Source organism: Umbelopsis ramanniana, assembly GCF_025399195.1.
Source record: "Umbelopsis ramanniana AG unplaced genomic scaffold K450scaffold_5, whole genome shotgun sequence".
NCBI classification, from domain to species: domain Eukaryota; kingdom Fungi; phylum Mucoromycota; class Umbelopsidomycetes; order Umbelopsidales; family Umbelopsidaceae; genus Umbelopsis; species Umbelopsis ramanniana.
The window spans coordinates 41,419-66,306 of record NW_026252091.1 but is presented as its reverse complement, the minus strand read 5'-3'; the positions used below and the strand labels follow the sequence as shown (position 1 = coordinate 66,306).

Sequence of the window (24,888 nt, the reverse complement as noted above, 5' to 3'; positions counted from 1 at the left end):
ATTTCTTTTTTATCTCTGACCATGTTTCAATCCGGTAACGGGAACAAAAAAGCGTTCCTTGAAAAGAATAAAGCAGCCAGACTGCAGCGAGAGCAAGAGCGGCAGAAAAAAGAAGATGATCAAGCACTCTCACAAGCAGCTGTCAGAGTTCAAAAGTGGTGGAGGGCAAAGAAACGGTCAAGAGAATGGTATGATGTCGAACGCTGGAACATTTGGGATGAGCATTCGCAGCTGGACAACGAAATGGCACCGCTACCGGGGCAGTTGTGGAAATGCGTTTCTTTGTTCTGGATTTTGAATGGAAAAGAGTCTCCCACCCCACCAGCTGCTCAAGTACGATTCCAAAAAGTGTGTAAACTCATTCTGACAAAGATGAGAAGAGCAGGAACACCAGCAACCACAAATGGAACAATTCCTTTTCACGCCTTTCTAGCTGATAACGTACACTCTGTCAAAGCAAAATATATCTTACAACGTACGCTGGATGCATGCTGGAGGAGAGTCACAGACGTTGAAGACGCGCCATACCTTACTGGCCCTGAGCTTCGACTACTTTTGGTGTACATGTCCCCAAAAACGTATGTCCTCAGTTCCGCGGAGCAAATATTGGATGGCTACTGGGTAATGACTGGTTATAATCCAAAGCTCAAGGATATTTCGCAAGCCATCCTAGGCGACATCAAGCCATACCCTCTTATATACAACGGAGCATCTAATCGGTGCTCGAAAGTTATCAAGATTCGAGAAAAGGCAGCAAAATACTCGAAAGGCATACTCGCTGAAGCTGACCGCAAAACGGTTAACAGCATTACGCTTTGGCTGACTGCCGTCGTGCGCTGCGCATTATTTGTTTTTGAAAACACGATCGATCAAATGAATAATCAGCAAAATGCAATGGATCAGTTTCTTGTTCACATCGTGGCGGTCCCTTACATAATGAGTATAGTGGACAAGAACTGTCGAGACCTCATTGCTAGCAAAGGGGTTTTACAACTGGTGACAAAAGGACGATTTGCGCGATCAAAGGCAAATGAGCTATGTAACTTACTCGGCGGAGATGGATGTTTGTTCTTTGTTGCAAATATGACAAATATGTATCAGCTTTTCATATTGCGCAGCAGCACTATAGACAATTTCCCGGAGGCGTCTGATATGGCTAGTATGGCAACCACCATGTTAGAAAAGATCAAGCCGTTTGTATCTGCAACGCAGAGATCAGGATTTTCACAATATCATCCGATTTTTTCATGGTGCTCAGTTGAGGCAAAGCGAAACAACAACCTTGCAAATAATGTATACAAAGCCGTAATGGGCCAGCTTGAATATCTGTGGAGCCGCCAGTTTATCGATTCTCTCTTCATAGACATTGTATCATTCAACGACGCTGATTCTGGTAGGACTGGACAAGCTTCTGGTTTCAAATCTAGGTTCTCGACGTCACCTATCAAAAAGAAAGCGAGAGAAGTACCTGAAGCCAACGCAGATGCCAAGGATGCATCAAGTGTTAGCAAAAAACCGCTTGCCGAGCTTGCAATGGACACTGAGACTGCATTTCGAATGTATTTTATTCTGACAGAATTGTTCCCAGAATATACCAAAGATCTGTGGACGAAGGTTGCGTTCACTAAACATTTAATACCTCACCTATGGAAATTGATGAAGAAATTCCGTCCAAAAGACGCGGGTCTATCCCTTTATATTGAAGCAGCCAAGCACAGTATGGATCGCATTGAGGCTGAAGCTTTACTTGATACATTAAAAGGTTTCTGCGAAGGAGCTATAATCTTATGCAAGTAAGTTGCCACACATGTACATATTGTTGTAGTGTTACCTATTCGTAGCTAATGGAATTTCATCAATAGGACCTTGGAGGATTCCGACTTCTTCGAAAAACAAACGCCATTCAAAGTCAAAGATTTATGTGATTTGGCTGCATTTTTGAACGAGTTTTATTTTGCCCTCATACAGTCGTGTCCAGTAGACGACCAAACGAGCGCCTCAGTACCGCCTCGACTTCGACAGTTCCAGTGTGTCAGAAGGTTGCTCATGCAATTCTATGATCTAGATGTTCGTAGGCAGTACCAGAACCCAGCTGCATGGATTCTTATAACTGATTCTACGAGACCGTTTGCCAGTCTCCCACAACAAATTACCTTCAGATTCCGTCCCTCTCAGCCATCCCAGTTCTTAGCCCGCATACGAAATAATGAACCCATTGCCAAGAGAGTGTTATACCTTATGCCACACACTATACCGTTTCCCACTCGCTTGGACATCTTTAGAGACATGATTACTTCAGAGCGATTATCGGCACCTCGACGCCAATGTCTTATCAAGGTTCGTCGGCAATATTTGATGGAGGATGGATACCAAAGTCTAGCGCAGCAAGGAAAGCTAGCTTGGCAAGGAGATATCAGAGTCTCGTTTGTTAACGAATTAGGTAAGAGTTTCCATGATATGGCGATCCAAGCAGCCACCAACTTTTTTGGATAAAACATTGTTGAATGCTAACATCGTTCACAGGCGCGGAGGAGGCAGGCATAGATCAGGGAGGCCCATTTAAAGGTATTGTTCAATGTGTACAACAGGGAAAAGAGAAAGTACTAAAGATAATGCAATGTTAGAGTTCATATCACAGCTTATTGCCCTTGCTTTCTCGCCTGCTTTTGGCCTCTTTTCCGCCACGTCAACTGAGAACCTCCTATTCCCATCCCCTACGTCCTACATTCACGGAAGTGATCATTTAGATCTATTTAGGTTCATGGGAAAAGTCTTAGCAAAGGCAGTGTATGAAGGAATTCTGGTGGATGCGCAATTTGCTAGTTTCTTTCTGGCGAGAATCCTAGGACGTAATGTATTCTTGGAGCAACTTCAAGAGCTCGATACAGATGTATCTAAAAACTTGGGGTTCGTCAAGCGGTATGACGGCGATGTAGAAGATTTGTGTCTGACCTTTTCCGCCGATATGGACTTCTTCAATGAGAAAAAAACAGTTGACTTGAAATATGTAAGTGTGAACTTTCTAGCACCAGAATACTGCAGGTGATTCTGAAAAACGACCTTATTTTGAAGAATGGGCGCAACATATCTGTCACCAATGACAACCGTATCGAATACGTTTATGTCATGGCAGATTACATGTTAAACCAAAGAATTCATGAGCAAACCAAGGCTTTTATCGATGGGTAGATACAAGGTTTTTTTTTCTTATGCGTGGTAAATTGTTTGTTAATTAACTTGCATGGCTGCTGTCGATAGATTTAGGAGCATCATTGCCGATCAATGGATTCGGATCTTCTCACCTCCAGAACTACAAAGGTATGTTTCTTCTACTTCAAATCTGGTACTTGGCGCATTGGTAAAATTCAACAACACATGGCACGTCTGAGTGTAGAGTTATTTCTGGAGAAAATGTCGATTTCGGTAAGCATCCGCGAGTTATAGCTTGAACACCCGAAAGTACAATATGGGGCTGTTAATTAACCAAACTTTAGATGTGTCGGATCTTAGGAATCATACAGAATACCAGAATGGCGGCTTTGATCAACATCCAGTCATACGAATGCTATGGCAAATATTGCAAGACTTCAACTCGCAGGAGAAAAGAGCGTTTCTCAAGTTTGTTACTAGTTCACCCAAGGTAAGCTTTATCAAATGGAACCGATCCTACAAAGTGGGACCTGACCATCGTTTTGTCACTTTCAGCCTCCACTAGGTGGCTTTGAATATCTCCAACCACCATTTACCATCCGAATCGTAGCGATATCGGGAGACAGTAATTTAGCGGGCATAAAATATGTCAAGAACATGTTTACATCTGGCAACTCTAAAGATGGGAGATTGCCAAGTAGTTCAACATGGTAGGTAAATGAACGACATGGTGGATATGCATACTTGGTTGCTAATAGCATGCTGTCTCCTTTGTTTGCAGCTTCAATCTATTAAAATTGCCGGGTATGTTAACTATCGACCATGCACACGTTCCTTAGCAATACAAACATCACATTCTAATTTACCATATCTGTTCAATTGTCAAAGCCTATTCGAAGAAATCGGTCATGCGGGACAAGCTGCATTTAGGTAAAAGCGTACACCATTCAAATTCATTTAGTGACACACAGTGGAAGATTATGCTGATGGAAGTTTTTTATTTTGTTTTTTCTCATAGCTATCCACTCCAACACAGGATTTGAATTAAGCTAAAATTCATGTACATTTTATATATATGTTGTGGTGGTCGTTTCAAAACGCTCAGCGTCATGCATTGTCTATAACTTCTTCTGTTTGTGGGTTTTTCTTAGTTTTGAGGTGGAGCGCCCGTGCTCGTGAATAAAAGGGCTTGCCGCCAAGTCGCTGTCAAGCACTGGGAGTGCTAGCGTCGTAGTCATAAGGGTTGTAATAGCGATTACAACTATAGCGAGTATTCTCATGATATTGATTTGATGAAGGAATGTAGATGGGCCAGCTTCAGTGATGCTGTATGGTTAAAGTTATCGTTGAGAAGAAAAGGAAGGGAATATCCAATTTTGTGTGGTAAGGAAACTGCAAGCCGATTTTATAGGCCGCCGTCGTGCCCTGCTTGTGCGACGACACACCGGGTGACCCATAAGATGCCGTCGGAAATCAAGAGGGCATACGCCAATGTCATTCCACCCAGATCCAATATTAACACCATGCTAGCGACTTATGAAACTTTTGCCGATCAATTTCCAAGCCGTTCTGACTATCCAAATGGTTAAAAAGAGCGATTATTCAATTTTTTCTTTTGCGTACTTTGTCAGTATATCAGAAAGCATAGTCTGTAACTCCCCGTTGATGTTATTTTTATTATTTCTTTTTTCGTTTTGATCAAAATAAATCACCAAATGTTCAGTGGTGCACAGCACCTTTCACAATTTCTGTGCCTCTAGCTGCGTTTCAAATCAGTGAAAAAGTAGACGAGAAGCTCAATGCCACCAGCGTGACGAATGTATATGTAGACATGATACTAGCACGTCAAGACCGTCCGTTACTATAGAAGATACAGGTTTGCATCGACACCCCTTTTTTTTTATCGGCTGACTGAGACAAGTGGAAAAAATAACAGCAATACACACGAAAACTTGAACGCCTTCACGCGCAAGAAAAGTCAGTATTCATTTTGCTTATTTCCTTACTTAAGCACTTTTACATACCTGCAGCAACGGCAGAAGTGACAGGAGAATACATCCAGATACTCTCACTTTCCTCCATCTGACGCGTTTAGCCTTGAATTTACGTTACTTCCTTGTATAGCTGTAAAATCAAATGGCCCGTTTTCACTGTGTCAATTCCACTTTGTACTTATTGCAATGCGTGATAGCATTTCTTGACCTTACAAAAGTGAAGCACTTGAATGAAACTGCATTGCTATCTAAGTGGTACATTAGTATTTTCCTTTGGCTGTCTGTAGGGAGCCACTTTGTTCCATACTACTTACACGGTGTAGGACTTTCTTATTGGGAACCGCTGAAATTTTTGGACCCGATAATCAAAGTTTTGGCGCGTCCAGTTGTTTTTCAATTTAATCGCTTTGCTGCTAGCAATTCGAGCTCCATCTTGCAACAATGTCAACGTTTGCTGACAGCGCTTACAAGCTTGCAAAAGAGGCAAAGAGAACAATGGAGATCCTCGCTCCATACAATGAGGATCTTGTCCGAAGTATTTGCAGAGAGATTCGGTTTCTCTGTTCACTCATTGACAAAATCAAAGCCGACATGAAAACAGAACTGCAGCAAAATCCATCAGCCATCACAACGGTGCTAGTGCACCATCTGACTGTCAAGCGCAGTAAGCGCGTGCTGATGGCCTATCATCGCCAGCGCGTCAATCGAATCAAGCAAATAATCTGGGATCAAGGCAACGTGTTGAGCAGCGACAATCGGATTGCTCTCAGTGGCCCTGAAATCGATTTTGCAAAGGATTACTCAGAGCTAATGACTTCGTATAAACAAAATTTTATGGAGATAGACTTGGGCGGTAATGGCGGTATTGGTTTGGATCCACCAGACGATCTTTTCATCGAAGTACGCGTTCTCAAAGATGCTGGCGAGGTACAGACCGAATACGGCGTACTGAACCTGAAGCGAGGAAGTCAATTCTACGTTCGACGAACAGATGTAGAATCCCTTATACGATCAGGGTATCTCAAACATGTCTGATTGGTACCATACTGTATATCATCATTGTAACATAATAGTAGTCAATCATCTTTTGTACATAACAATTTCAATGCCACCAATAAAAGAAAAACAAAAACTGTGAAACTACAAAAGGCTATTTAGTATCGTCTTCGCTTGATAGTCGGTCTCCAGTCTAAAGGATAAGAATCTTCGGTCTATGGGAGAACAACAATGTTAGCCATGGCCTACAGCTTATTAAAAAGATACTGACTAAGAACTTACGGCATCTTCGTCTTCCTTCCAAATTTTAATCGTCTTGTCTGCTTCACACGTAATCAAACGAGATCCAGTGTGATCAAAAGTACTGGCGAAAATACCAGCTTCAGCGTCCAACGATCCAGGCTGAACAGTGGTCTCCACAGATTGGAAACGGTGACCAGACCTCCAATCATGGAACGCCATTTGACCGTTGTCGCCACCAGAGAAGAGAACGCCATCTTGATTAAGTGCCAAGGTGTTGATTATAGAGTTGTTGCCTTCAAAGTTATGCATAAACGTGCCTTCTGGGCACTTCCATCCCTTGATATTATCCGCGCTTCCACTAGCAAATCCAAATTCTGTAGGGTGTAGTGCAAGAGCACGAACACTTTTCTTATGATGCGTCAAAGTTGACATTGTCTTGCCAGCAGCTAAATCCCATAGTCTGATAGTACTATCCATAGATCCAGTTATGACTTGTGGATCCGCCTCCTGACACTTAACATCCGCTACCGTTGAGGTGTGACCAGTCAAAACGTGAACGCAATGCTTCGTTCGCATATCCCAAACCTAGATGAATTAGTTAGTACCGTCGCGATTGGTTGCTTACAATCCAAATTTCTGATACTTACTCTTGCTGTGGCATCACGGCCGGCTGTGACAAGTAAGTCTAATGTAGGATGCAAACTGAGGGAGTATACACCTGATAGATGGCCATGGTAATGGCGAATGACCTTGTTTTGTTCTAAATCCCAGCATTTGACCATTTTATCTTCACCGCACGAAAAGAGGTATGGGTGGCGAGATGAAACAGCAAGTCCACGAACAGTGCTGATGTGACCAGTAAGTGACAATTTTAAGGTGCCTGATGCCAAGTCCCAAATCTAATATGTGAATGAATAGGTTTAGTAGACGCAGCAGAAATTGACAACTACAGAATAATATTAAATGACTGACCTTGATGGTACGATCGCCAGCACCAGTAGCAAACCACTTGTTACCAGGTTCTACTGTGACTGATCTTACCCAACCCAAATGGCCACTAATAACGCGCATAAGCTTCCATGGTGCATGCCAAACTGGTTTAATGGCCCTTGCTTGTGCTCGGCGTACAAGAGATCCTCCACTAATATCTGGAATGTCTGGGAAGGGATTATTCGATCTCAATGCTACTGTTCCAGCTTGGGCTGAACCACTGTTGGAAGGAAGAGAAAAAAGGGCTTTAGTGGCCATATGTGAACATAACAAAAGGAGAATTCCAACTTACGTGTCTGATTTCTCGGGAATACTATTTATGAGTTGCTGTACAGAGCTATCAGCCATTTCAGTATCTGCATCTTCAGTAGCTTCTTCCATTGTTGTCTTCTTAGCTAGTGCTGCAGGACCGGCCGCTCGTCTAGTAGCATTTTTCTTTGCTTCATTCTGCTGTTTGATCAATGCGTCTGGCAACTTTCGAACCCCATCGTACTCATCGTGAATCTTTGTTGTCAATTTAACACGTTGACTAACGGAAGAGAAAGAAATGAGCTAGTGTTGCAGTGATCTAGGCATTTTTGCACGTTGATGCTTACCTTGCTTGTTCATCCATCACCGCTTGGCTGTAAGCTGTGGAGAAAAGCTCTCTTGTTCGCTTTGCTGAATCAGTGAGAAGCTTTTCGAATTCTTCAAACTCTTTAGACTTGTCATTGACTTCTTTCTTTGCCGTACTGCTGACCTTCTTCGCCTTTGTTGCTGCTGGCGACATGCTGTGAATGGAGTTGGATCAGTGAAGCAAGCTGACGGGCAAACAACAGCCAGTAGCGAAATTTCCATTGGCAGTCACAAAAACCGATTACCAGCATGGCTACGATTCATTTCAAACCCCATATACTGGCTACTCACTGGTTGTGTAGTATCCAATTATTCTACAAACATTTATTCTAGTGTCTCTACAAATATGCTATCCGTATGATATTTATTTAGCAGATCGTGAGCTGCTTCGTTGCGCATGTTTCAGCAAAACAAAGACGGCGGCTGGCGTCATTCCTTCAATTCTTTTTGCTGCTCCCTGCAACCCAAAATTGAAAAGTGTCAGTAACTAATTAACAATATATGATTAACAGCCCAACTTTCCATACCAGGGTCTCCGGCCGAACGATAGCAAGCTTTTGACGGATTTCATTGGAAAGGTTATTCAAGCTATCATCAAACGAGACATTAGCAATATGTAAGCATATGACATGGTACTGCTGAGCAAATGGACGGTCTGCTTACCCGCTATAATCCATGTTGACATCGAGTAAAATGTCCTCATCACGGCGCAGCGCCAAAACTTCTACTTCTTGTCTTTTTATGAACGGTTTATAAAGACCTGGTGGAGTAAAAACAAGTCAATATATAGCTCAGCATAGAGTAGTCTGGGGTTCCCGTTAAATCACCTTCAATTTCCACTCTCTTTTTGCTCTCTGGAGACAAATGCTTTAGTTGAGGGACGAGTTCATAGAAGTTTTCAACCGTAATATTTGGCCATCGTAGGAGGTCCAGCGCACTAAAGGCAACGAGTGAGTCCACTAGTAGTATGGTATCCGACGTAATACACATTATTCACACAAACCTGCGCATGACACCATCACTATTGACATTAATACCGTATTTTGACCATTTCTCAGGAGAAAGTGAAGTGCTTTCCATTACTTCTAAAGCACCATTGAGCTCTTGATTAGAAGCCGAAAATCGATTCCATCGCTCTTTGCTCACGATTCCAGCATGGTGAGCTGAATGTAATATTAAGGATTAGACAATGAAAGTGTTTGCTTCCATGCGAGATTCGTAACGGGTTCGACACGTTACCTTTTTCCGTCAAACGTGTATCTGCATTATCTGCTCGAAGCAAAAGTCGATATTCTGCTCTTGCAGTGAATACTCTGTATGGTTCTTCTACACCTTTGGTGATAAGATCGTCTATCAAAACACCAATGTATCCGTCTGCTCGATCAAGAATCAATGGGTTTTTGTCTTGTGACGAAAGACCAGCATTTACGCCAGCAATGATACCTTGAGCTGCAGCTTCCTCGTAGCCAGTTGTTCCATTGATTTGTCCAGCAAGGTAAAGACCCTTGATACGCTTTGTTTCAAGCGTTGAACGAAGCTCACGTGGGTCAACATAATCGTATTCCACGCCGTAAGCTGAAGATAATATGAGAAAAGAGCAATATGCTTACAGCATACAACAATTGGTACTTACCTGGTCGAACCATGTCTACATTTTCCAGCCCTTTGATGGTACGTAAAAACTTCAATTGGATGTCTTCTGGCATGGTATTGGAAATGCCGTTGGGATAAACCAAGTCTGTATCGAAGCCCTCTGGTTCCAGCCAAATGATGTGGGATTCCTTTTGAGTGAATCTTTGAATTTTGGATTCTATAGATGGACAATAGCGTGGCCCTTTAACTGTCTCACGAATATGAATTGATTGATGAAAATTATCTGCTATGATCTTGTGGGTATCCGAATTCGTTCTTGTTTGATGACATTGGACTTGTTCGTTGGCATAGGGTACACTGTCATGAAGGTATGAAAAAGGCGTTGGTGGGTTATCTCCATTTTGGACTTGAAGATCGCTATAGTCAATGGTTTTGCCGTCTAGTCTAGGTGGTGTCCCTGTACATCATAATCAACGTAAGACATTGCCCTTGTACGTTATCATTTGACCATATCACTCACCTGTTTTCAAACGGGCTAATTGAAACCCGGCAACTTTCAGTGAGTTTGACAATCCAATTGACGGGTTTTCGTCAATTCTTCCGGCTGGCCACACCTTCAATCCTATAGTACGCATACGTGAGAACTCACTTTGAAATGTGAAATTTGATTTGCACGGAAAACCATACATACCTAAATGAATTTCTCCTCCCAAGAAAGTTCCTGTAGTGATGACGACCTTTGACGCCGTTATGGTATTTCCATCCTCTGCAAAATTGAAATTAGTCCAACGATAGGGACACAAAGCAGCAACCCTTACATTGACATACCTAATGTTACGCCACCAACTTCTGCACCAATGTCGCCATTTGCAATATCTGCGCCTAATGCCCCCTTCTTGATAACCAGATCGTGAACACTTCCAGATAAGATTGTGAGATTGGGATAGTCCTTAAGAATATGCTGCATATGTCGCTTGTAAATCTTGCGATCAATTTGCGCTCGTGGTCCCTACATAATTCAATCAGCTTCATTGTACTGTCGTTGATGCCATGGCGAAATACTTACATGAACTGCTGGTCCTCGGGACTTGTTAAGGACATTGAATTGAATACCAGACAAATCTATAGACGAATGTGATTATCATCTAAAACTGCTCTGTTTTTGGCTCTCGGAAATCAATACGTACCTGATACTCTGCTGCAAAGCCCATCCATGGCATCTATTTCTCTCATCAAGATGCCCTTACCAATTCCGCCAAACGAGGGGTTACAAGACATCTCACCTTTCATTGTTTCAAAAAAATCGGTGGGTTATAATGATATTTTCGACAAAATGCAATATCCTGACATTAATTACCAATGGTATCTGGATTCTGGGTTATCAAAAGCGTTCTTGCGCCAGCTCTTGCTGCTCCAGCGCAGGCTTCGGCTCCAGCATGTCCTCCTCCAATGACGACGACGTCAAAGTCATTCTTGCTCGGTATACTGTCTAATGTAGTAGAAAAGCAGCGAATGCTCGGTATGAGCTTCCATTTTGTTGAAGATCCTGCGTGAAATGGGGCGACCCTCGCAATTGGTCGCAGCATTGGTGATTCGCCGTGAGGGTTGAAGCAGATCTTTGATACTTTTTTTTTTTTTTTGGGCAGTGTCTAAGTCAGTCACTGCTATGGGGTCGGATGTCCAAATCAATACTGTGAAATTGCCAGCCCTGCTGGACCGAATGTCCCATCTATCGTCTAACTAAGCAGAATATAGAGAGAAAGCGTAAAATAATATTTATAAGAAAAGATGATGAATACCAAGATATGGGTACTATGTCAACATGTTTCTGCTAATCTCCAAGAACCGAAGAAATAAATTCATCAATTGTGGTACTCCCCTTGACAGTTTCCTCGCTATGCTCAAACTGTTGTGGAATATCATTTGTAAAATCCAGCATAGCAACCCATCCATCGATAGAGTTAGGATGCGTATTGATGGACAAAAGCATCGACGGTAATTGGTCCCGTTCAATGACACTTAGATGAACATCTGTTTTTAGATGTTTGGAGAGAGCGTTGGTAACATCAAGGACTGAATATTTCTGTGGACCTTCCAGTTCAACAACTTGGAATCCTGACCATGAGCTTTCCATGATATCGGCTGCAACTTTGGCAATGTCTTTGGCTGCTATTTGAGGAATCGACCTGTCCAAACAACGTAGCATAGTTGGAAATTGACCATTTTCCTTAGCCATCATAATAGCAGGAGTCCAATTTTCCATAAACCAAGCTGGCCTAAGGCTGGTCACAGGCATTGTGAGTTCTTTGAAACCATCTTCCCATATTTGAGCATACTTTAAATTGCCAATATCGAGATGGCGGTTGTGTACGCCACCAGAAGTTAAGACAACCACCTTCTTCACAGAGTTATGAACAATGGCATCTTTCAAAGTCGTCATTCTCTTTCGAGTAATTTCTTCAACGTTTGGTTCGTGGTATGCAGGCGGATCCATTAGATACACCGCATCGGCATTTTTGAATCCAGACTCAATATCTAGAGGGTTGTCGATGTCGCCCACGTGTACAGTTGCACCTAATTGACTCAGCTTCTGCGCCTTTTCGATGTTTCGCACGATGATCTTGACAGGTTCGCCCCTCTCAAGCAAGTATTCTGCGACATGGCTACCAACTTGTCCTGTGGCTCCAATAATTACAAACATGGTGCCGAACAAAAAGTCAAACCTGCAGTTTTAGGCTAGTTTTTTGTTATAACATTTTTGCTGCGGCATTCCAAAGTGAGTCATGATATCCAGAACTCCAGATACCAATTGTTAAGAAAAAGGCCACTGTTCACAAGACCTTGTTGTTTAAGAAGTCAGTCATGCCATTACCTCCGTTAACCAAACCGGTACCCAAACCAGAAATTATCAAGAGTATATGTGTGTTCTGTGGAGCAAATGAAAGTGTTGATTCGTCCTACTTCGAGCAAGCAAATGGTGAGTACCATGTTGGAACATGCAATTCACCCAGAGACTACATTTTGCAAAACAACTAAATGTTCTCGAACAGCTCTAGGAAACTTAATGGTTAAGAAGGGCTATAGTCTCATTTATGGTAAGAAATTCATTTTGTAAAGAATTATGAGTTAGCTTCTGTATAATAATGTGGACTGTCTGTGATTGTCAACAGGAGGAGGACAGGTCGGCTTAATGGGTGCTGTTGCAAAGGCTGTAGTTGAAGGCGGCGGCAAAGCCAAAGGCATTGTTCCTGTTCCACTCTACCGAAATGGTAGCAACCAATTCACCGAGACGGTCATCGTTCCTGATATGCACACTCGCAAGCAAATGATGAGCGAAGAGGTACCCCAGGGCTTGCATTAATAACCCTTACCAATGTGAATTTGCTAACTTTTTTTTCACAGAGTGACGCTTTCATCGCTCTTCCCGGTGGCTTTGGTACGATGGAAGAACTGTTGGAGGTTATTACATGGTCTCAATTGAACATTCACTCCAAACCCATCATTTTGCTGAACACCAATAATTACTACGATCTATTCACACAATGGATCAACCATTGTGCTGGCGGTAAGAATCTTGTATCTATAGAAGCCCAATCGAATTTCCCAACTAACTTTTTGATTTTGCAGAAAAATTCATCAGTGGCAACAATAAGGATATCTTTGTAGTTTGTAACTCGGTTGACGAGGTGGAGGACGCTCTAAACAACTACGAACCCCCAGCCTCCCGCTACGGTCTGGATTGGACCGACAAAAGCACGGATCGTAGCAACCTCATATAAGCACCTAGGGAAGCATTTATATATAAGCTATTTAGATTATTTCTCACAACTGAATGGTGTAAAGCAACACTTATTCTTATGGAGGTATTAACTACCGACATCTCCCATTAGATAGATATTCAAGCACATTTTGGGTTGGTTTTTTTTAGCTGATAAATTCACCATACCGTTAGTATTGCGAATTTGGTGATTATTGAAGTAGTTGAAGTACACCATTTTAAACAAAGCATTGGCGGGCTAACCATACATATGGTAGGATTCCACTTCCTGCCATAAGAGAATTCGAAGAGCCAACAATACATACTTTCAATGGAGAATTTAGGCTGCGCAAAAAATCCATTCAGATTTTTTTCCTTACCTGCCAAAAAAAAATTGAATTGGACAGACTGGAAGTTTTCAGTCATGCCGCCAGATCGAGATCATTCACGGAATCCACCAACGAAAAGGATCAAACTGGAAGGTATGCACTCGATCGAGACAATATTAGTACATTCCGTTGGCACTGCATTTCACCTGAGATCACATTACGTGTTTCGTGTTAGAGTCGACGATCTTTCATATCGCCATTCAACGTCTCTAACTTTTCACTATGACCTTGCAGGAGAATTGAAAAAAAGGACTCCACAAAGACCAGCAACAATACCCACAGATATATATGTTTCCAACAAAAGTTCGTTCGCTGCACAACTTGCCAGAGCCAAGAAGCTGCTTCTATTACAAGAGTTTGTATAACGCTTTGATGGTCTCATTATTTAACAGTATACCGACTGATCTCTCCAAAAAGATGTGCAAGCATCACGATACACGGTTTAGGTGCAAGCATAGAAAAATCGATCCAACTTGCTTTGAAGTTACAGGTGGAATTGAGCGATCAAGTGGAGCTGAAATGCACAACTGGAACAGTTGAGCTGGTGGACGACATCATACCCGAAGATATGGTAAGTGCCATCAAAATGCTGTTTAGCCCGTCAATCGCATGCTCACTGGCAATGATGTAGGAGGAAGACTTGAAAACGCAGACCAGGAACAACTCGGCTGTTCACATTGTCGTCACCGCTAAACCATCCATCACCAGCATCCGGGTAAAGGCAAAGCATACTGCACGCCCAGGAAGCTATCGCGCTTAATGTAATTTCAAGCAGCAACCTAATTGTAAATTTTCCAGTCACTTTTTTTTTTCTCTTTTACGATTTCATTCCAATTCAAAAATATATGTTATTGTAGTGAGCACATGCCGCTAGCCATCTATGTTTAAGCGTTACGGAACTTGAGCAGAGGGGCAAGATTTGAAGGTGGACACGCCTTTCTCAAAAATTGGTGCTGGAGTGAAAACAGATAGTGAGTTAAAAGAGTACGAGATATCTAGCTAGTGACGGGCGGGTCAATACATACCTCTAGTAGTTCTCCTGCGCTGGCTCTGCTTTTCACATCGACACACAAGCACACAGCCAAAAAGCCTTTAAGTTCGTTTGAGAGTACTTCAGGTGCCTTCAAAACAGGTGTGCCGTTTGTAGCAATAAGATAAAGTGCTTTCAATGGCTCCTCATCCAGATAAGGAGGCTCATTTTCAATCATTTCGATGGCCATGATACCCAGTGACCATATATCAACCTTTGCGCCGTACTCTTTTTGTTTCACAACCTCGGGTGCCATCTATATGAACAATGTTCTGGTCAGAGTGTCCATATTACAAAGAGTGATTGACCGTTTAAATGATGATGCTTACCCAATACGGTGTTCCAACCATAGTAGCACGTTTGTTCATTTGATCAGTGAGTTTTGCACAATATCCAAAATCGCCTGCGGGATCCATCAGTACATGAATGGCGTCATAGGCGACTACAAAGGTTACTACTTACTGATTTTGACTTGGCCATAAAAGTTTAATAGAATATTGTCAGACTTGATATCACGATGAATAATATTATGTTGATGTAAGTGATCCAAGCCTTTGGCAGTCTAGTGTTAACGGGAGGTCAGAGATTAGCCATCCGAGGTGAGGATGATGCGTCCTTTGCATGATAACTTACTTCCAAGCAGACTGATGCAATTTGAGGTTCTGTCATTTCGTTGTTATCGATCACATCGGTCAAGGCTCCTCCTTCCATGTATTCCATAACGACCCACAAGTCGCCATTCAGCAAGAATGAATCCAAAAAGTTAACCACATTGTTGTGATGGGATTCTTTCATAATGACAATCTCGTTCATAATAAGGTCTTTACGGGCTTGATGGGCGAGATCCATTTGTTTGATAGCGACTCGCAAGCTAGTGGATAACTGAGTGGCAAGATAAACGGAACCGGAGGCGCTATAACAACACAACAAAAGAGTGAGCAAAAGGCAGATGATGTTGTACGCAAATGTTCAATTTACCCTTGTCCAACACGTTTGCTCTTCTTGTATTGCAAGTTGGGGTCTCCAGGAGATACGACCATTTCTGCAATAGTAATAATCGCATATTAACAAACAATTGCACCGGCGCTAGTCAATCAGAAAAAAAAACCAAAACTTACGAAGCTTTTCCATGATCTCAGCGTCATTCATTTGTTGCGCCTTCTGTCTTCGACCGACAGGTTTAGCAGCGGGCGGTGCATTATTATCAGCAGCGGGAGCAGGTGTGCGGCTAGGTTCCTTCTCTCTTTCTCTATCGCGCTCTCGCTCTCGTTCCCGTTCTCGCTCGCGCTCGCGCTGGCGCTCCTTTTGCTGTCTTCTTTCAAGTTCCCGTGCACGATGCTCAGCTTCCCGTTCCTTTTGTTTTCTCAGCTGTCTTTCCTGTTCTCTTTCCATAGCATCACGTTCCCGTTCTCGTTCACGTCGATCGCTTCGCTCGCTTGATGAAGATGGACCAGGAGAAATACCACGTTGGCTGTTAGAGCGAGCCATAGCGTTTTGTATAACAGCAGCTCCATGGGAGTATGAAGCGGTCGATCCTGATCGAGATATATCCTTTGGATACAATGGTGGACGAGGTCGAGAAGCAGAACTACTGGATGACGAAGGACTATGGGACCGTGGGGATCGAGGTTTGGAAGGTGACATTACCTGAATGTCACTGGTATCTTTGCTACTAGGATCTCCTCGAGACGAGGGGGTGTGGTATCTAGTATAACTGCTTCGTGGATCCATTGACATGTCTGCCATTCTTCCTTCCAGGCTGGCGCTGGATTGGTTACTCACATCTGATACTGACGAATCATTAGAACGCACTGGCCTCGGTGGTGGTGGCCTTCTAGGTGAGTGGTCGGATCTGGAAGATGGTGGTGAAGGAGCTGCTCTAGTAGCTTTGAAAGAAGGAGATGGAGAGCGTCTTTCACTTGATGGCTTTCTAATATCAGGCGAACGATGTGCCGGGCTTGCAGGCGATCTGGATGGTTCGATGTCAAAGTCGTGTTCTCGTTTTGTTTGTTCAGTATAGAACTCCAGTGCTTCCAATACCGCTTGTGGGTTTTTAGCAGCATCTTCGGCAGTAATTTTGGATCCTTTCAAGAGAGCATTCCATTGCGCGGGTAAACCCTGTTTGCAATTTAGCGCCAGTTTAGCTTCTTTTTCCATTCCGGTCCAACATTGCCTTGTTTAGCGATTCAATAGCGACTTACCGTGAAGGCCCCAGTGACAGGGTCAAAACCGACGTGTACTCGATGTACAAAATTTGTAGGTCCAGATGCTCCGAGGGGAGATCGCTATGGTCAGTACAATGTGGCGTTAGTACAAAATAGCATGGAATAGAATTTTATATATAGCCAGACAACTTGCATTGTATATTTCGTCCATCCAAGAATACAGTTCCTCATCACTTTTGCAGGCTATGGAGTACGTCTTGTCTTTTGTAACCAGGTCAAAGGAATAGGTTTTTGTCTCGCTGCGATCAACGGATTTCACATCCTTCAGAAATATCAATGCAATACATTGGCCAGATTGCTTTTTGACAAGGAGAAAAGGAAATTTAATAACCAAGGGTATTACTTCGTCTTCCCTCGCTCTCCATTTACTCTACAACATACCTCGTTTCTGTGCAGTGTCAAGGTTTGATCCCTCAATATGCCGTACCGCTTGGACCACATCCATGCTCTAAGGCCGTCTTCCTTGACAGAGAAGTAACCTTCCTTCTTGATGTCGCCCATTGCAAATGTATATAATTACAGATTAATCACGCTACTATGACACAATTTGATTATGCTCCAGTCGTAAGCAGTTCCACGTTGTAATCCGGGAGAAGTATTAGTCAGTTTGAAACCGATTGCAGTTGGATGTGCCACGTCAAAGTCGAATGGATAGACTGCTGAACGTAACGGAATGAGATACGTAAATATGAAATCCGATTTTGGTGCGTAAGTGCCAATCAAAGGTTTTGAAAGAAAGCAGAGATGCACAAAGAAGGTAAGCTAATCTCGAGAAGGACGGGGTATCGAGCACAAGGTGTCTAGCAGAGCGGGCGTCAGAAATGTCCCTGATCGCTGACTTTGGTGAGCAGTCACAGTCGAACTATTTTTTTTTTTTTATTATTATTATCGACGATGAAGGATGCCGTCTATGATATGTATGCTTTTCGATGATGGGAAGTGATTCTAAACTTGTTGTACTTTTCTATGAGAACACAAATAAATTCTTTCCAGAAGAGCACATCTTACGCGCTCGGTCGGTGCCTACGATTCTTTCTAATTTCAGCATATCGTATCGGGAAAATAAAGCGCTGCAAGAAAATGTAGCTTCCTCAGCACTACTAGCATCCGCTTTCAAAGCAAGGTAATTGACAATTTCGGTATAAAACTGCGGATGATCAGGTAGACCATAAAATATGACGTGATAAGCGCCTCTGATATTGTATCTAAGGGCATGGGAGATTAATGCAAGTTCAACGCGTGGATTTGACAAAACGATTAGAAACTAACGTACCTTCGGAAAAAGTGGAAACGTTCAGTATATAATACGAAACTGGCGCGGCCATGGAAAAAATCAGAGCGAGCTTTCGACACTTGCGGAGTGGGCGTGTATCTAGCAAAAAAAAAGTGTACGACGGGTCCCGTGTAAGTCACCTCAAGGTTACTCAACGCTGGTCAAAAATACTATCACACTTACTCGCAAATGTGCGCGCACGAATACTTGTTATCCTCCAGGTAATTTCGTAACCGTACGAAATCGAAATACGATGGAACAAATATCAACGTATGAGATTGTGTGATGGCTGATCTTTGTAACGTTGGTAGCGTCTATTGGTATTGAATAAAGTTTCAGTTATTTTTTCCCAGAAGAAAAATACCTGGGAAAATGATATCACTAAAAACATACCTTTTCCACAAAATACTTGAAGCGTAGGTCATCTGCAGTGGCCAATGACTGTGCTTCCACACGAACAAATGTCTAACAACAACAACAAAAAATCCCATTAAAAGACAGCTCATTAAAAACATTTACGTATCGTTCACGACATACCTGTGGGACTTGTGCTATAGCATCAATCATTGATCCTTCATATGACTGCTTGATCTTCAGTTTGCCGCCAACATTCTTCATATGTTTGTTGAACATAGCGTTAATCTCTGGAGTTAGAAAATCTGCGAACACAAGGTTTTGTCGCAAGTACTTTGCTCTGCAAATGACATTTTAGCTATGGAGTAAAATTCCATGTAATACCTCAAGTACTAACCTTCCATCCAAATACCAACTCTTGACGCGAGAAAAGTCACATCCATGAGCGTCTTTGGGTATTAAATTTACATGCTCCAAGATGTGCTAATATGAGACGAGCAAGTTAGATTTGAATCACTTTGACGGTACCGCACGCAGTTATCATAAATGCTTACATCTATATGATCCCAATTCTGCATTAGGAACTGCTGAGTCTGATCCATGATAATGACTTCGAGAGACGACAGGAAATCAAAATCTCTTTTCCTGTCACCTTCCGCTCCAATCACGGTCCTTAGGCCCAGCGGAGAGGCGATGATTATATCGGCACTGTAAAAGTCGGAATAAAGCTTCATTGTTTTACGCGTGAATTTGATACCAAGTCTAAAATGGTCATCAATGTTGCCATTGAACGTTTCCTGGTAATCCATGGGCTTATCAGCCTTTTCTTCCTCCTCTTCCAGAAGGTTGAATTCATCGTAAAAACGCTTCTTGTGCTCCTGTTGCTCACTACCTGAAAGTTCGATAAGAGCTGTGACAACATCCACTGCTGTGTTTCGGAAAGGCAGCAAAATCAACACTTTTGGTCGAGTGAAGCCCTGATCTCGCATTTCTTCGATATCGCGATTTGCTTTTTGCGCTTTAGAGATACGCTCGTTATTCTTCAGGACTCGGTCTCTTGTTTTTAAAACATGGTTGAGTGCATGAAGCGCATAGGCTTTGCGTATTTCCTTAGCATTGTCGATATCACGATTGCAGTAGGCAACATCTCGGTATTGGTTGAAAGAATGGAAGAGTGACTTTTGTAGAGGAGTCATAATCTCGTCCTCAGTATCAATGCAGTCCTCATTCACCTTGGGCCATGCTTTGTGCAATCTGTGCTTCACTCCAAAATCTTCCAAGGTCTTGTAATTGGCTGGGGGTTGCAAGGCGGCAGTAGAACGATCCGATACGGTGAAGGAAGTCACTGATTTTAGGATTGGGTCTTCTATAGTTTGAGTTGTCCAAGCTTTCGTTTCGACCTTGGTAATCAATTCGCCAATCTTTTGAGTCTGTTCATCTCCGAAATGATGTTTGCTAGCGTCTCCTAGACTCATACATTAGTTTTGCAGAAATTGACATGAAGGTTTCAAGATACATACCCTCTTCTTCATTGTCGCTGTCATCAATATCACTAACACCTCCCTCATCCATTTCTTGATCTTCGATTTCATTTTCATTTTCATTTTCAGCTTCATCTTCAACTTCAGATTCCTCGTCAAGCTCTTGTTCGACTTCAGCATCTTCTTCGTCTTCGCCGTCAAGACCATCTTCGTCAGCACTACCATCTTGGTCGAGTGCAGTGAGATAATCATCACCATACTTTTCTTGCAGCTGCTTCTCTTCTTCCGCAGTAAGTTCAAGCACTTTGAAAGGCCCAGCTGTCAATAGAATGCACCTACGAATTGGACCATTGAATACCTGCAATACATACCTTCTTCTTCTGCGTCTTCATCTTCATCGTCTTCTTCTTCGTCCATATCATCTTCTTGATCTTCTAAACCTTCCTCTTCCAACTTGACTCGCTTGTAATAATCCTGGTTTTTAGATGACTTTTGAAGAATGCCGAGTAGCTTGCTATAAGCAGTGGGCTTTTGCCAATCGTCGCTATCATCACCTTCATCATCATCGTCAAACGTTGCGGTGTTTTCGAATTTGCGCTTTCGAATATCTTCGTCCAGATCCTCTTCGTTAACAATTTTACGAAGGTGCCTATAGCCATTTTTATGTCAGCATGACATGCAATCGTAGTGTAAAAGATAAATCGCTTGCACTTACCTTCCAGCAAGCTCGTCCTCTTCTTCTTCTTCATCGAGATCCTTTGGTGCTAATTCACCATATTCTTCGAGGTTTGTCTTTTCCTTTCGACTCAATTGACCATATTTCACGGATTCTCTGCTTTTCTTCGAGGAGGTTTTGTTCGAGGATAATCCACTTGGTCGTGATTTAGCTTGAGTCTTTGGCTTTGAGCTTCTACCAACTGCTGAGGAGCGACCTTTTGCCATGTATGCTTGTCGATTTCTCGTAGTAAAGTGATCTCGATCCTAGCAAAAAAAAAAAAAAGGTCGACTTTCAAAAGAGCAGTCCCATAGGTACCGGCCACGAAAGGCACAAATTGACTGCAACGGCATGCTAGAAGATATGTGCGAGACAACCTATTTTACAGATACAAAATTACAATTCCTTACTCAATGAATAGATAGCAAGTGATGATTGTATATGTGCGGGTTTACGCTTATACCTATGGTTGCCATTTCAACCGATGGATATGGTTATACTTCACGATGGTCTAACGAGTCCATTACACATTAGCAGAATATAGAATGTCCTTTTCTCCAAATTTTGATCATGTTTTCCATTTCTTATTCACCCATTCTATAGCGTTGTTGTCTGATGGCAAAGTGATATAATGTTGTGGCCTTGTCTTGAAAATTGCCTAAAATGGTAATTGACCGTCAGGCCCAGTGAAGGCGGGCGGCTTCAAATACCCATCCACAGCAGCAAATTCAGAAACCCCCTTTTATCCTCATTGTACGTATGAAAGACACCATGGCAAGACAGCAACTATCGGCATGGAATTGATGGATGGATGCATCGATGGATCAATTGATGGATGGATGCATCGATGGATCAATTGATGCAACGTCTGACATTTCTGCGAATCATTTTTCATTCGCATGTCGTAATTTGTGTCATGCCAGTTACATTGAACACCGAATTCACGAGCTTAGTACTAACGAAGCATTTTTTTCTTTACAATTTTCAACCTACAACTATCGACTTTTTCTGTAACGATTTGCTCAACCTTTCAGCTATTTTAAAATGGGTCGCGTTATCCGTGCTCAGAGGAAGTCTGGTGGCATTTTCAAGTCCCATACCACCCACCGCAAAGGTGCTGCTAAGTTGAGATCCCTCGACTACGCTGAACGCAACGGCTACGTTCGTGGAATCGTCAAGGAAATCATCCACGATCCCGGTCGTGGTGCTCCCCTCGCCAAGGTGAGTTAGAATCCGGCTGCCATGGGCAACAAGTCGGTAAAAAGTTGATGGCACCCAAGGGCTTGTCCATTTTCACCTTTTCAACATCGCCTGCTTAACTAACATCTCCTCGTCTCTCTCCCCGTATCGCTATAGGTTGTTTTCCGCGACCAATACAAGTAAGTACTTGGCTACTGTCTGTTAATCACATCCATTCGATTAAACCTAACAAATATCAATTGAAAAGGTACCGTCTTCGCACCCAAATCTTCATTGCCACCGAAGGTATGTACACCGGTCAGTTCATCTACTGCGGAAAGAAGGCCTCCCTTTCCGTTGGCAACGTCCTTCCCGTTGGCTCCATGCCCGAAGGTACCATCATCTGCAACGTTGAGGAGAGAGATGGTGACCGTGGTGCTCTTGCCCGTACCTCTGGTAACTACGCTACCGTTATCGGTCACGGTGACGACGGTAAGACCCGTATCAAGCTTCCCTCTGGTTCCAAGAAGGTTGTCTCCTCCGGTGCCCGTGCTGCTATTGGTATCGTTGCCGGTGGTGGTCGTATTGACAAGCCTTTGCTCAAGGCTGGTCGTGCTTTCCACAAGTACAAGGCTAAGCGTAACAGCTGGCCCAGAACCCGTGGTGTTGCCATGAACCCCGTTGACCATCCTCACGGTGGTGGTAACCACCAACATATTGGTAAGGCCTCTACCATTCCTCGTGATGCCTCTGCTGGTCAAAAGGTCGGTTTGATCGCCGCCCGCAGGTTAGTACCTTTTTATATTGTGCTTGTTTCCTTATTTCAAACACTAATTGTTCATTTGTGTTTCCAATCCAGAACTGGTTTGTTGCGCGGTAGCAAGAAGCTTAAGGAGTAGATTGAATAAACCCATTTCCATAGCCGCCAATAAAATCTTTACACACAGACGCTTCCTCAAAACAACCATACTTCTGCGTTCATTTGTTTATACTAGCGGATTGACCCGTATAATGTTATGGAGATATTTGTTCATATGACTATGCCATTGGGGCGACGACCATCAAGGCTAGGCCGTGGTAGGATAACAGAAATGACTGTACACTTGAGAAATTTGGTTCTGGAGTACCTAAAAACCATTTATATGCGCAATACAAAGTCATTGTCTTGTTAAGGTCACAACAACTAGTGGTAAGCAAATGATGTATGAGCTATATCGTTTTTATTACAAGAACACACTGTCTAGTTGAGGAGGCTATCGATACTCATGGGAGTTGGTCGTGAATCAGAATCATAGACATTGTCATTATCAGAAGAGTCACCCTGCTTATCAGTCATTTGACTTGGTGACGATAAGAAGTCTTTCATAGAACTAGGTGGAGAAGAGGCCAAAGAGCTTGTCGAAGACATATTCGACGTATATGACGATAAAGAATACTGCATCTGGCCTAACAGTGCCCGCTGCATGGGTGGCCGAGTTGTATACGCAGCCGTTGAGTATCTATCCCCACTCGAGGTCGACTCAACACAAGACTTTTGGCGAAAAGTTTCATAATCAAAATATTGAAGGTCGATAGTCCAATATCCTCCTTTCCCAGGTAAACCAGAATCCTGTCGTGGAACTTTCTTAAATATGCGATTCAGTGATAAATTGTGACGAATAGTGTTCTATGAAATGGCGAATGTGTTAATTTTGATTGCTTCGTAAATAAACGGAATATTTGTGAAAAACATACCTGCCATCCTGTTTCACTATCACTGTAAAGATTTGGGTACCGTGTGGAAATCCAGAGATAAATATCTCTTAATGTCATTTGGTGATTTGTGGAAGATAATATGGCCTGTGTGATCATAATCGAATAAGAAAATGGCAGAGAACGACGTCTTCTTTTTGGTTTATTAGTGTAGTCCGCTTGTCTGTTCGTTACCGGTGACCAAGGAGCCATACCGAATGCGACAGGGCTGTCAGAAGCTGTTGTAAAATTGGATGGCCTGGGAGGAGTACCGGGAGGGAATGGCATGGATTGAGTCATTGCCGTATTGTCCATAGCATGCCTTGCTTTGAGTGGTAGAGGTAGGATTGGCCTCAATACCGGAAACAGAGGGTTTTTGGGACGCATTGGATAATACATTGGGGGAGCTACAGAATCCATGATGTTAACAAGAGACCAACAAAGTTTTAAAAGTTGATGCTACGATAACGGCTGCCCTGATTCATTTTTTATTTTCAAGATATTCGCTATATATAAGTGCCTTTGTATCAAAGACGGAAATTATCATCCCCGCTTAGCAGGCGAGGAGAGACACTGAGCTAACAAATTTTCGGTTTAATTTGCAATTCTCTACGGGAGGGACGGCACGTGCTATGGCATCAGTAAAAGGCACTTTTTATTTTTTTTGGCCCTCTGGATCATGGCGGCATCCTATCACCTAGAAACCTGATTATAAACCATCAACGGATGTCATCCCATACATAAATCAGCTTCTATAATCTCAGCCGTATCACTTCCATTGTTGACACGATTGTTTCTCATATATTGTCTAAAATGTGTCATATGTTTGATTTATCCGACCTCGAACATCCATACAGGACAACTGGAAATATATTTTCGACATATCGGCGAGCCCTGTTTTTTCTATGTTTTATTTGTTGTTCCTTTGTTGAATTTCGCAAGTGCAAGCCGGGGGGTTTAAACAAACAGGCATCTTCGCGGTGTCTGTTTACAGTAGCATCCCTTTACCAAACATGACAGCACCATACACTTGTCAAACGATATGATCAAAAAGATATGATAAATAAATATATTCTGTGGTGTGTTCCATGGAGCATGGTTATTCCGCATTCCCGCTTTTATTTAAAGCAAGTGGCACACAGAGTCAACGTGCCTTGGGTATCAGGAGAACAG

The 24,888-nt window shown here is 42.7% G+C and overlaps 13 protein-coding genes across 13 annotated transcripts; 5 read left to right on the top strand and 8 right to left on the bottom strand.

Annotated features, from left to right (window-relative positions):
• Positions 1 to 4,064, top strand: K450DRAFT_222752 (uncharacterized protein). The gene is made up of 10 exons (XM_051585954.1): positions 1 to 1,793; positions 1,863 to 2,440; positions 2,524 to 2,565; positions 2,625 to 3,007; positions 3,073 to 3,185; positions 3,259 to 3,318; positions 3,395 to 3,423; positions 3,495 to 3,640; positions 3,706 to 3,954; positions 4,039 to 4,064. The coding sequence occupies exons 1-9, from the start codon at positions 22 to 24 to the stop codon at positions 3,862 to 3,864; spliced, it is 3,282 nt and encodes a 1,093-aa protein (XP_051448268.1). The 5' UTR covers positions 1 to 21; the 3' UTR covers positions 3,865 to 3,954; positions 4,039 to 4,064.
• Positions 4,065 to 4,124: 60 nt separating this feature from the next.
• Positions 4,125 to 4,568, bottom strand: K450DRAFT_222749 (uncharacterized protein). Its single transcript, XM_051585953.1, has one exon. It carries the CDS (start codon positions 4,428 to 4,430, stop codon positions 4,269 to 4,271), a length of 162 nt encoding a protein of 53 aa, XP_051448267.1. The 5' UTR covers positions 4,431 to 4,568; the 3' UTR covers positions 4,125 to 4,268.
• Positions 4,569 to 5,524: 956 nt separating this feature from the next.
• K450DRAFT_222748 (uncharacterized protein) lies at positions 5,525 to 6,294 on the top strand. The gene has a single exon (XM_051585952.1). It carries the CDS (start codon positions 5,586 to 5,588, stop codon positions 6,177 to 6,179), a length of 594 nt encoding a protein of 197 aa, XP_051448266.1. The 5' UTR covers positions 5,525 to 5,585; the 3' UTR covers positions 6,180 to 6,294.
• K450DRAFT_222746 (uncharacterized protein) lies at positions 6,239 to 8,176 on the bottom strand. Its single transcript, XM_051585951.1, has 6 exons — positions 7,970 to 8,176; positions 7,666 to 7,902; positions 7,356 to 7,593; positions 7,031 to 7,282; positions 6,423 to 6,968; positions 6,239 to 6,355 (listed from the first exon to the last, which is right to left on the bottom strand). The coding sequence occupies exons 1-6, from the start codon at positions 8,140 to 8,142 to the stop codon at positions 6,299 to 6,301; spliced, it is 1,503 nt and encodes a 500-aa protein (XP_051448265.1). The 5' UTR covers positions 8,143 to 8,176; the 3' UTR covers positions 6,239 to 6,298.
• An 83-nt stretch (positions 8,177 to 8,259) lies between these two features.
• Positions 8,260 to 11,195, bottom strand: K450DRAFT_222744 (uncharacterized protein). Its single transcript, XM_051585950.1, has 13 exons — positions 10,939 to 11,195; positions 10,769 to 10,864; positions 10,648 to 10,703; positions 10,410 to 10,590; positions 10,273 to 10,347; positions 10,102 to 10,203; positions 9,622 to 10,038; positions 9,228 to 9,563; positions 8,992 to 9,151; positions 8,816 to 8,925; positions 8,652 to 8,748; positions 8,516 to 8,576; positions 8,260 to 8,445 (listed from the first exon to the last, which is right to left on the bottom strand). The coding sequence occupies exons 1-13, from the start codon at positions 11,165 to 11,167 to the stop codon at positions 8,353 to 8,355; spliced, it is 2,013 nt and encodes a 670-aa protein (XP_051448264.1). The 5' UTR covers positions 11,168 to 11,195; the 3' UTR covers positions 8,260 to 8,352.
• Positions 11,196 to 11,412: 217 nt separating this feature from the next.
• K450DRAFT_297063 (uncharacterized protein) lies at positions 11,413 to 12,282 on the bottom strand (the record flags this gene model as incomplete). Its single annotated transcript, XM_051593656.1, has 1 exon — positions 11,413 to 12,282. The coding sequence occupies one exon, from the start codon at positions 12,280 to 12,282 to the stop codon at positions 11,413 to 11,415; it is 870 nt and encodes a 289-aa protein (XP_051448263.1).
• An 83-nt stretch (positions 12,283 to 12,365) lies between these two features.
• On the top strand, positions 12,366 to 13,655 carry K450DRAFT_222739 (uncharacterized protein). Its single transcript, XM_051585949.1, has 6 exons — positions 12,366 to 12,558; positions 12,632 to 12,676; positions 12,755 to 12,921; positions 12,984 to 13,146; positions 13,209 to 13,372; positions 13,476 to 13,655. Exons 1-5 carry the CDS (start codon positions 12,444 to 12,446, stop codon positions 13,358 to 13,360), a joined length of 642 nt encoding a protein of 213 aa, XP_051448262.1. The 5' UTR covers positions 12,366 to 12,443; the 3' UTR covers positions 13,361 to 13,372; positions 13,476 to 13,655.
• Positions 13,656 to 13,664: 9 nt separating this feature from the next.
• K450DRAFT_222735 (uncharacterized protein) lies at positions 13,665 to 14,641 on the top strand. The gene is made up of 5 exons (XM_051585948.1): positions 13,665 to 13,820; positions 13,962 to 14,082; positions 14,145 to 14,298; positions 14,359 to 14,512; positions 14,585 to 14,641. Exons 1-4 carry the CDS (start codon positions 13,670 to 13,672, stop codon positions 14,485 to 14,487), a joined length of 555 nt encoding a protein of 184 aa, XP_051448261.1. The 5' UTR covers positions 13,665 to 13,669; the 3' UTR covers positions 14,488 to 14,512; positions 14,585 to 14,641.
• On the bottom strand, positions 14,354 to 17,794 carry K450DRAFT_222731 (uncharacterized protein). The gene is made up of 10 exons (XM_051585947.1): positions 17,364 to 17,794; positions 17,116 to 17,280; positions 16,959 to 17,042; positions 15,876 to 16,875; positions 15,736 to 15,799; positions 15,391 to 15,670; positions 15,220 to 15,319; positions 15,087 to 15,160; positions 14,753 to 15,013; positions 14,354 to 14,680 (listed from the first exon to the last, which is right to left on the bottom strand). Exons 1-10 carry the CDS (start codon positions 17,481 to 17,483, stop codon positions 14,612 to 14,614), a joined length of 2,217 nt encoding a protein of 738 aa, XP_051448260.1. The 5' UTR covers positions 17,484 to 17,794; the 3' UTR covers positions 14,354 to 14,611.
• A 152-nt stretch (positions 17,795 to 17,946) lies between these two features.
• Positions 17,947 to 19,805, bottom strand: K450DRAFT_169819 (uncharacterized protein; the record flags this gene model as incomplete). The annotated part of the gene is made up of 7 exons (XM_051584104.1): positions 17,947 to 18,187; positions 18,256 to 18,354; positions 18,439 to 18,569; positions 18,649 to 18,720; positions 18,793 to 18,949; positions 19,007 to 19,092; positions 19,164 to 19,805. The coding sequence occupies 7 exons, from the start codon at positions 19,803 to 19,805 to the stop codon at positions 17,947 to 17,949; spliced, it is 1,428 nt and encodes a 475-aa protein (XP_051448259.1).
• A 1,759-nt stretch (positions 19,806 to 21,564) lies between these two features.
• K450DRAFT_204869 (uncharacterized protein) lies at positions 21,565 to 23,006 on the top strand. The gene is made up of 4 exons (XM_051584728.1): positions 21,565 to 22,026; positions 22,162 to 22,184; positions 22,253 to 22,771; positions 22,844 to 23,006. Exons 1-4 carry the CDS (start codon positions 21,850 to 21,852, stop codon positions 22,881 to 22,883), a joined length of 759 nt encoding a protein of 252 aa, XP_051448258.1. The 5' UTR covers positions 21,565 to 21,849; the 3' UTR covers positions 22,884 to 23,006.
• Positions 23,007 to 23,138: 132 nt separating this feature from the next.
• Positions 23,139 to 23,480, bottom strand: K450DRAFT_222712 (uncharacterized protein). The gene has a single exon (XM_051585946.1). It carries the CDS (start codon positions 23,447 to 23,449, stop codon positions 23,225 to 23,227), a length of 225 nt encoding a protein of 74 aa, XP_051448257.1. The 5' UTR covers positions 23,450 to 23,480; the 3' UTR covers positions 23,139 to 23,224.
• A 35-nt stretch (positions 23,481 to 23,515) lies between these two features.
• On the bottom strand, positions 23,516 to 23,886 carry K450DRAFT_160336 (uncharacterized protein; the record flags this gene model as incomplete). The annotated part of the gene is made up of 2 exons (XM_051584005.1): positions 23,516 to 23,650; positions 23,719 to 23,886. Coding segments are annotated over 2 exons (303 nt in total), but the record flags the coding sequence as incomplete, so codon positions are not given.
• Positions 23,887 to 24,888: the final 1,002 nt, after the last annotated feature.